The sequence below is a fragment of the Larus michahellis genome, chromosome 1 (genome assembly GCF_964199755.1).
Source record: "Larus michahellis chromosome 1, bLarMic1.1, whole genome shotgun sequence".
NCBI lineage: Eukaryota > Metazoa > Chordata > Aves > Charadriiformes > Laridae > Larus > Larus michahellis.
The window spans coordinates 106,226,540-106,237,140 of NC_133896.1; the positions used below are offsets into that span (position 1 = coordinate 106,226,540).

Below are 10,601 nucleotides of genomic sequence, written 5' to 3' on the forward strand. Positions count from 1 at the left end.
GCACAGGCATGTGCTGCTTACCTCCAAATCCAGGTCTCAGCGCAAAGTCATGGTCCTCTATGCGAAGAAGCTGCTCAGATTTAAGTGGCCGGACTTTCGTGTTGTCAAGTTTCCTCATTTTAATTTCTCGTTTGCTATATTTAAAAAAAAAAAAAAAAGAAGAAACTTCATTTCTTTCCTGCCTGACACCCAGAGTGCTAGTTAAATGAAGCAGGGACCCAAGAATACTGGATAGTTGAATTTGATATGATAAGGGAAAAAAATGTGCTAATAAAGTTGGAGAGGGATATATTGGAAAAGGTAGGGAAATCAAGCATGAGGGTGCCCAGGTCCATGAGGAACACCAACTATATATAAAAAGTCCCAGGAGGAACATCTAGCTCTTTTGTTCCCCTCAACATTGTTGGGGGATATATGTATCTATTGTATCTATCATTATATAAGAGATTATAGCTATTTGAAAAAAATAGAATCATGGAATCATAGAATGGTTCAGGTTGGAAGGGACCTTTAAAGGTTGTCTAGTCCAACCCCCCTGCCATAAGCAGGGACATCTTCAACTACATGAGGTTGCTCAGAGCCCTGTCCAACCTGACCTTATTATTCACATAACCACTTGCAACTCAGACTTGGAAATAACATCATGTATCCATAGTTTTAAACCATTTCATACATTATCCATATCAGAGACAATTATACTTTTTATTATAAATCTTTTTTTTTTTCCTAGGAGCTCAAATGAGTCAATAATTTTTCAGAAGGACTGAGAAACTGATGTTCCTGGATCCAGGGACTTGTCTTTTGAGATCTTCTTAAACATCACTCAGATTTGGCCAAGTTACTCATTAGCTCATCCGCTTATTTGCTGCTCAGACATGCAGTATTTCTTTGTATAAGGAGTCCTGTCTCTGCATTTTTCCCCATGCCACGCATAACTGAGCCTCTGCACAGCACCAAGGCAACACAGATGAACCAGTGCTCTAAGCAGGACGCCATGAGGAGCAGGGAAGCGATCGTGCCTCTGTACTCAGCACTGGTGAGGCCTCACCTCGAGTACTGTGTTCAGTTCTGGGCCTCACTGTACAAGAGGGACACTGAAGTGCTGGAGCATGTCCAGAGGAGAGCTACCAAGCTGGTGACGGGTCTGGAGACCAGGTCATATGAGGAGAGGCTGAGGGAGCTGGGCATGTTTAGCTTGGAGAAGAGGAGGCTGAGGGGAGGCCTCATTGCCCCCTACAACTACCTGAAAGGAGGTTGCAGAGAGGTAGGTGTTGGCCTCTCCTCCCAAGTGAATAATGACAGCACCAGAGGAAATGGTCTGAAGTTGTGGCAGGGAAGGTTTAGATTAGATATTAGGAAGAATTACTTTACTGAAAGAGTGGTCGGGCACTGGAACAGCCTGCCCAGGGAGGTGGTTGAGTCACCATCCCTAGAGGTATTTAAGAAACGTCTAGATTTGGCACTTCAGGGCATGCTCTAGTGACAGAGATTGTAGGGGGTTTTGTGTGTGTGTGTGTATGGTTGGACTTGATGATCTCAAAGGTCCTTTCCAACCATGAAGATTCTATGATTCTATGAATTCTGTACTTCTTTCTGATGACTGTTGCTAACTTTCTTCCCTTCACAGAACATCCCAAACTCCACTGGGAAATCCACATGCCTAAGAATAGACTCGAGCTCTCCAGACGGAAATCTCATGTGCTGGGCCTGCATTTAAAATGAACAGCAGATGCCCATCACTACGCGGACTCCTTTTCTGTTATTCCTATAAAAAGAAACCATGGCACAGACAGCAGAGGGGTCTGGTACATGCCCATATCACAAAGGTATTGGGTTAAAACACAGGCAAGATCGACAGTGAGATCTGGCAGCTGGGGTACACAGGCTTTAGAAAGAATCCATTACATTATTTGGTTCTCCTATAAGGAAAATGCTATGGTGTCTCCTTAGGTTTCCAATCCCTGTTGCATGTCCTGCTTTAAGCGGCTGGCCACAAGTAATACGAGAACTAGCCATACCTCAGCTTCAGAATTATGCCTAGTTTTGGGCCACCATTTCAGGAAAGGCATGGGAAGATTGTAAGAACCTGTGTAGTCAAATTTAGAGGAAGAAGACTGAGGGAACACATCACAGACTTCAGAACACATCGTGAGCTTTTACAGGGCCCTTTGCTCCATGTCCACTCCCCAGTAGGATAAGCAGTGGCAACAAGGGAGATCCGTGGTACACATTTAGGAAAACCTTTCTCGTGGTGAGAACAGTGAAACATGGGAACACATTGCTTGGGCAGGTTTTGAGACTCCTTTCGCTTGGGCTATTTAAGAATAGGTTAGACATATATCTCTAGGAATGACTTAAATATAGCTGCTTTTCCACAGCCAAGGGACTCTCCCTAGACATAATTTCTTTCATGCCTTCTGTGATTCTCAGGGACTCTGTTGCCAGCAACTCTAATTATTACTTTAGACTGAATGATAGAAATCTTGTTCCGAAGGTTTCCTCTGTAGTCAAGCACTGCTTAAGATGAGGTATGGAATACCTTAGGATAAGGTATGCACCTGTATTTACTTTTTTTTTCTTGTTTCCCCCTTTTTTTCTTAATAATCAAGCCCAAGAAATTACTTTTAAAAATGCTATGTTACAGGAATGGTGGTGGCTGCTGGGCTATTCAGAACTGTTGGGCTTGAACAATTAATTTACCTTAGTCTTCTTGAATGTCTCTGGCAGTGTTGTCTGAACCAAATTATCATGGCAATCAGAATGCCCATCAGGCATTTCAAATACAGACTTTAGTTTTCTAAGTATGAAAATTATGTGGATGCTAAAATGAAAACCTAGGCTTCAGAAAATTAAAATCACCACAGAGCAAGCCTGTATTAGAGTAGAATGGGCAGTAGAACTGAACACCTGCAATGCTCTGCAATAGGTATATGAGGAAATCCTGCTGCTTGGGAACACGTATAAGAGAAAATGATGAATTCTGTTCAGACTCCCATGGCACAGCTAATACAGTTTGGAAGCATTAGGTTATTTGTCATTGGCTATGTGAAGGAAAATACCTGTTTGATGCTCCAATGATTTCACTGGAAAAAGCAGGCTAAAACTATGATACATCTATTACAGCTTCTTACTAGAAGCAAGTATTTTACTGAGGAAGACTTTCCCTAGTCACAAGAGGCAAAACATAAGCCACCAGTGCAGGAATTTTTTTTCTTAATGAGCCCCTGAGAAGAGATGTTATGGGATTTTGATATTCCTTCTGTTTTCCTAGATAACGACAAAATAAACAGAAATGCTGCCTATATGAAAAGCTTCTGTGCCCGCTTACTTGAACAGCCTCTTCAAGCTGATTTTTTATATACAAATGGTGGAGTATCTATAATTATTTCTAGCTGCTATCAAAAGTGGTTGTTCAAGCTAGGCAATTCTTGCAGGGATCAGAATAGCACGTTCATTACAAACATGCTACATCTTTTCTTCAGTACCTTCCTTTGGCAGAATATATATTTTTTTTATTGTAAAGGAAAACAGGCTTACATGCAGAGATATATGCTCATGGTACTTGGAATTAATGTCCATGAAGGACACTGGTAACATTGCATGTGTAAAGGTACCAAACTTAGAACAGTTCCATAAAAATTTCTAAAATTATTTAAAAAAATACACTTCTGCTTCACGTTTTTTCTCCTTCCTGACTGCTTCACCCACCCAAGGCTAAGAAGTGTTCTCCAGCAGATGTTTGTTAACATCAGCATCTGGACTCCAGATGTTGCTTCTTGGCTAAGAGTTACAGTATTAAATTGTCCTCACTGCAGCATTACAGTTTTTTAACTGATGATTCAAAGAGAGTTGCATGTATGTATTTGTTTACTCCAAGAAATCCTAGACCCGTATCTAACTATTGATCAGCACTACAGCATTGTGAAATCATCAGCAGATGTTTTCTTGAGTGCTCCTCCCATGGCACCAATTCCATTAAAAAGCAGAAGAGAAAGATATAACTAGCCTAGGTCTCAGAAAAGCTTCCTGAGGTCAGTCAAGACATACTTTTCATTCTCATAGAAGCACAGCAAAGACACAGATTATATTTCGGTGGCCTGGCACCCTGGTGTCTTTATCACGCAGCTCTGGCCAGTGCACCATAATCTAGGAGTCTAAATGCAGTCATTGATTCTGCACATTCATTGTATGGCAGATGTCAGGCTGTGGCATTTCAGAGGAAAAGCCCACATAGAATCATAGAATCGTTTAGGTTGGAAAAGAACTTTCAGATCATTGAGTCGAATCATTAACCTAACACTGCCAAAACCACCACTACACCATGTCCCTAAGCACCACATCTACATGTCTTTTAAATACCTCCAGGGATGGTGACTCAACCACTTCCCTGGGCAGCCTGTTCCAATGTTGATAACTCTTTCGGTGAAGAAATTTTTGTGAAATCATTAGCAGATGCATGTATCAGCGGATACATGTACCTAAGGAAAGGAAATCTCTCTTTACCTACCTGGGGTAGTAGTAATAAAGGGAACTCTGACAGATGGCTTGGTATTGGCATAGATCTGGGTAATGATAAATATGAATTTGTTGGTCTCAGCAAGGCACATGCTCAAGAAACTACTGCTTCCAGTTATAATAGCTCTGCTCTCCACAGCTGTATGCCAAGCAACATTTTACATTATGCAAATGAAATGGTAATCTATAATTAAATTCCAACAGAGGTTCATAAAAAGCACTTGAAGTGTTTCAGATCACATAGGGAAGACACCCCTGCTGGTACTTACATAGGAAGTTAATGGAAGCACTAGCTCTTTGGATGAAAAAAAGTAAGATGTACTCTTTGGGCACTTCACTACCCAATACTGTTATATGGACTCATGGCTCGATGCCTTGGTATCTGACAGAGCTCTCAAAGAGCAGTTGTCACTGCCTACAAACCAAAGCAACTAATTCAAAATTCTTTAACAACGGACAAATATGTGTCAGGCTTTTAAAGGCAAATTTAGCTGCTCCTCCTAAGCTTGAATACTTAATAGTGAATGAAAGGTGAAAGGTCCGCTCAAGGGTACTTGGATCGTTTTTAGTTAAAGCATTTAACCACATAACACCATCAGTGCAGTTCCATAACCAGTGGCATTCATGGGACTGATGTGGTTAGTATCCCATCTGGTTGTCTTTAACTTAACAGGTTATCAAAAGTGTACGCTTATTCAAGGAGGAATCGGACAAGTTAATGGAAAAGAAATCCACTGAAGGTCACCAAATCTGCAGAAGTTACATCCAATACAGGAAGTCTCTGAGGGAAATCTGGTGACTGGATACAGGTGGGAATATTAGAGGGAAATAACTTATTTGTTTGCCCTGTCCTTATTCTTCCAAACTTGTGCTTACAGCGCTTGTTAGAAACATGTCACTATATTATATAGACCTTTGGTAAGATCCTGTGTGGCTGTTCTGCTGTTTTAATGCCCTGCATAACTAATGATATGGTAAAAATTCTTGGTAGGAGACTGGAGGAAGGCTGGAGCACCTATGGGTATTCAGGAAGATATAAACACATTTCCAGCACCATCCTCATTGCGACAGATTTTGAAAAATCTGATACTCATGTCTTAGGAAGGATAGTTAGGAGAGGTTTTGGATTTCAGTTACACTAATTTAGTATCTAAGATACCACACTGCCTTTATTGCTGCAGAATGGGTGTAGTGGGGAAAAAAATTCTCATCATATTCAAAATGAAACTAGGTAAGTCTATGAAAAGAATACGATGAAGGACCCTTTTATGAAAAGAATACCTTAGATTTAATAGCCATAAGCTTCTTTCCAGTGCTATGTCCCCAAGATACTTTAGCTACTACCAAATCAACGTATCCAAAAGGTAGAAGTTACGGCAATCTTATTCCCAGGAGAGTCTGTGGAGTTATAAAACAGAGTGATCTCTTAAACATTTTTACACCTTTATCAAATCTTGAAACCCAGATAAATGTAATAATCAAAATTTTACATTCTCTGTCTCACACATAAAAATTCATTTCTAAGTGTTCAGTAACATCAGTAACATGTACTGTCAAAAACTCTAATATTTTGACAGTAAAATGTTTTGTTCTTTGCTGTAGGAAATGGACCATGAGAATAATCTCTTTCTCATGTACTTTTGGTTAATGCTTTAAAATCTTCTTTACAAGAGAATGCAGACAAATGGCTTTGGAGGGAGAATTGGGTTACTCTATTAAAACAGTGGAACTTGTAGGTTAAGTAACATTTTCACATGGGATTCTTTTTAAAAGGCCACCCATATAACCAAGGCCATCTGTCAGCTGTGTCCCTAATAACCCTAGTGCTGGCTGAAAGGTTTTCCCCAGAAAGAAAAAGAGGCTGGTGTAAAGTCAGACCCTGTTGCAACGTACTGGAGGATAATGCTGCCTTTAGATCAAAAATAGAGAATCAAACAAAGAGAAATTAAATGTATTTGGATCCTTCCCACAGAAAAGCTGATTTGCAGCTGTTAAACTTTGGGATCTTCTGTGGCTTCAATTCTGCATTCTTCCCAGTTCCAAATCACTAGGACCTAGGAAATGAAGACATAGAGACATGGAAGGCCAAAACATTGCCTTGTGTAAAGAAAACTGCTACACCAGTTAGCATCAGCTGAGAAGGCACAGTCCTGGCATTCCTGCTTGTTCCTATTCTTCCTTTCTGGTAACACACTTCTGCCTGTCTCACAGCATTGCCGTATGTATCCATTTGTACAGATTAGTAAAGATCTGTGAAGATGGAGGGGACACTGTGCTAGTATTGTTACTGCTGTCCTGTGGCAAAAGGTCATCAAAGAATGTCCAGCAGGATGCCACAAAATATGCTGTCTTCCGCCACCCGGCTTCTCTCCTGCTCTGTGATTTTTTATGTCAGTGATGGAGCAACTCCTCTCAGCTATTGCAGAACAGGATAAATGCAAACAACAGTAGCATATGCTTCCCTTTTACCACTGACAAAAGAGTATCAGCTGATCTTAAAATAGACCTTCCTTACCACTACAGCGATAAGAAGATATTTTATTCTGTTTCCATTTGATTCTTAACTGCTTCCTGAGACTAGCAAAGCACCGGATTAGACCTGATGTTGATATTAGGGCTAATTCTCTTTATTTTGTTTTGTTATTACAAATAATCATGCACCAGCACTCACTCCAAAACTGTCAGTGAGTTTGAAACAGTCTGATGAAGAGCCATTCTTTTCATGAGCTTTTGGCTTAGACCATAGTTTTTGGCTATGACCTTGAATTGAAATCCAGAAGTACTGAGCAATATAGCATCTCCAGGCACCTCCATTGTGTCACTGGGATACGTTCTGTTGCCTTGCATTGCTTAACCGTCATTTTATCAAGACATGTAGTGATTCAGAGATACGTCACTGCTGGATTATCACATAAAATGTGATACGGAAGGTAAACAGCTGTATACCTGCTACAAAGCACATAACTTGAAAAAACAACTTAAACACATGAGAGGAGTCCACTTATGTCACTTTTCTTCAATATGTGATATTGCATGAATAAACTATGAGCTCCCCTGCCCATTTTAATACGGGGTCAAGTACATGACATGAAAATGTGACAGAAGTCATATCTCTTCTCCTTCCTTAAATGGAGCTACTTATTACAATTTCTCCTGCCCCCCAACAACGGGAAGATTTTGCTTGGATTATCACTGGCAGTCATTGGTCTGTTCACATACTGTTCGATTAATCTAGAAACACATTCAGAGACCTGACATGGCAGATGTGAAATTGCATTTATCGGAAAAAGCACTAACACTTTGCACAGAAACTTACATGTAAAAACCTTTGTATCATTATTCATTTTAAACCAGCTACTTTATTGGAAAGACTAAGAACAGAGACCATCTTCAGTGTCTAAAAGCATAAGTATATTCCAGAAAGCCAACACACTGTCACCACTACAAATAAGATTCACCTCACCTAGTGTCATAAAAATGTCTTCTGTATCTTGATAGTGTAGCTATTCTGCTGGTTTGGTAATGGAATTCACTTTATACCATTGGCATAAAATTTTGGAAGGCACTTCTGCTTCTTGCAAAGGGAGTGAGAGGGCAAGAATAGCTGGTACCTCACAATAGTAGTCTGGTATCACAAAAGTAGCCTGGTATCACACAAATTAAAAGAGGTGGATGTGGGTGTCAGTGTGTACATATCTGCATATATATGAAGCATTCATGAAATCACAATATGAAATGTCTGGTTATCAAAAATTAAATAATAGTTCATCATTTATGTTTTGGGAACACCCTATCAATACTATACATACTATTAATCCAGGAACTGGCAAAACAGGACAGTGAACAAAAAGGGTGCATTGGAAGCTTGCTGACAGCATAAAGTTTATCAGATGAACATAGACAGAGATAGTATATTGCTTACCTGTTATGCTTTCTTAAGAATGAGAATTGCTGCCGATGATGAAGATGGTGATGCTGACTTTGAGAACTGTGTAGCACTGCTGTTGGCCACAGGCAGGTGAGGAACAGAAGTTTCATGACCAGGACCATCTCTTCCAGAAGAGAAATGCACCTGATCAACCAATCCACCTTGCTGAGTTTTTATTTTTAGTGTTTTTACTGTTTAGAAACAGCATAGCACACAAAGGATGCATCTGAAGCAAGGCATCACTGAAGACAGAAGATAAGGGCATCCCAGTTCTGATGTCCACGCCGAGTTCCCCTCATATTTTGGCAAATTTCTTCATCTCTACATCCCTGCGGCATCTGCTTTCAAACCAGAAGCACCTTGCTTTTAGAAATGTAGTAGATACAGCAATTTATTTGGCCAGGCTGCAGTCTGATCCATTGCTTCCACTCTTTCAGCATAGGCGCATATTTGAATTCTCCATCACCCCCTCAGTAACCTCTTCAACATAGCCTGTGCAGGCAAAGTGATGTCAAACATTTAATCCCCCTTAAATCCCACACAAAACCATACAAAAATCTGCTTTAATGACAAAGGTCTCTAAATTAATCTTGCTTTCTATATATGTGTGTATCTGCTCAGAATAATTTTCTGTACAGATCAAGCTCTTTCATTAACTGTATTCATCGTATTGTCTTCCCAACCATTAACATAATTTCTGATTCTGTGATCTGCAGTAGCAAGCATTTTGTCTGTAGATACAGAACTACTTTTGGACAGCACAATACCATGGAACAAGTCCAAACTAAAAATGAAATCTTGTTTCAATATTCCCCAATAACATTTGGAAATAACAACAATTTTTTTTTCCTTTACTAAACTATTTACTTAATTTACCCTAAATTTACAAGGTATGTTCATGTCTAAGATCCAGTATCCTTCCACCACCCCTAATTTTACCTTTAGTTCATTTAGCCTGCCCTCCCTGTTCAAGAGCAGATTGAATTGCAAAACATTCTATGAACAAAACCTTGCTTAAGCACTAACTTGAGCATGCCTGCTTCTCCTATGAAAGATGATAAGATTTCTTGTGGGCTTAAAACTGGGCAATCATGGACACACCTTCTTAGCTGACACAGTCAGATTTATCCTTTTCAAGCTATCAGCAAGTTCAGTAATTATCAAAGTCGACAGTGCATGTTTATTTTTCTTTACCTAGAAAATTAGAGATACGAGATTGAAAGTTAGGCAAATGGAAATACCCAACCCCTGTTTAACAGATGTAGAAGTAATTCAGGTCTCCCTGCAGCAGGCTTCTTCCTAAGTAAGGCAAACAGATGGATGAAAACAAACCAAACACTGTGTCTCCTGAGACTGTTAACACCCACGCACATTGGGATAATAATTTTGTGATGCGGGCACCTGCCTCCTCAGAAGTTCCCTGAGATTCCCAACTAACTTCACTTGGGCTAAGAAATAATTCTCAAATGCAAATGATTTCCAGGAAGAGGTTATCAAAGGACAGCTAATTCCCACTGTTTTTTCCATTTGGAGTTCAACAGCCATCTGCCTGTTCACAAATAAAATAAACATTTCCCTTCCAAAGCATGCATCAAACTTTAACAGTGTTAGATTGAATTTGGTGGCCTATATCAAAAGCTTTCAACCTTATTACCCATCTCATTCTACATTGTTCATAGTTTAGTTCTTTCCTGTTCAGCAAACTTATGGAAGATCATTTGTAGCTTGACCCAGGGAAAGTCAGACAGTGCTTCCAGCAGGTCTGTTGTATGTATTCCCAGGGTGGAGTTTCTGGAGAAGGTAAACACAAGCTGCAGTTAATAAGACCTTTAACAGGTTCTATTAATTTGCATTATCTCTTGGGTGGAAAAGGGAAAATAAACAATAACTCTAATGAGAATTTATTCCAGGTAGAGATAATACTTGTTCCTGAGCCAGTTTGGTTAAGTTGTCTAGTCTCATCCAGCCTACATATATCAAAGCATCGGCACACCTAATGAAATTACATACAAGAAGAGATTCAAAGAGCTTTTGGATCCTCCTCTTTCCCCACCCAAGCACAGGCCCAACAGTAGCAACAACAGTAGCAATTCAGATAAAAAGATAACTAGGCTGTAGGCTGTGTGGTAAATGTAAACAGTTCTGCATGTTCAGCTAT

General features: G+C 39.9%; 1 protein-coding gene across 1 annotated transcript in view; it reads right to left on the reverse strand.

Annotated features, from left to right (window-relative positions):
* Positions 1 to 8,565, reverse strand: part of GABRR3 (gamma-aminobutyric acid type A receptor subunit rho3) — a 29,920-nt gene extending 21,355 nt beyond the window's left edge. Inside the window, exons 1-2 of the mRNA XM_074572845.1 lie at positions 8,438 to 8,565; positions 22 to 134 (exon numbers count right to left, since the gene is read on the reverse strand). Coding sequence (XP_074428946.1) covers positions 22 to 134; positions 8,438 to 8,565 — 241 coding nt within the window. The remainder of the gene's footprint in view (positions 1 to 21; positions 135 to 8,437) is intronic.
* Between the last annotated feature and the right edge of the window lie 2,036 nt (positions 8,566 to 10,601).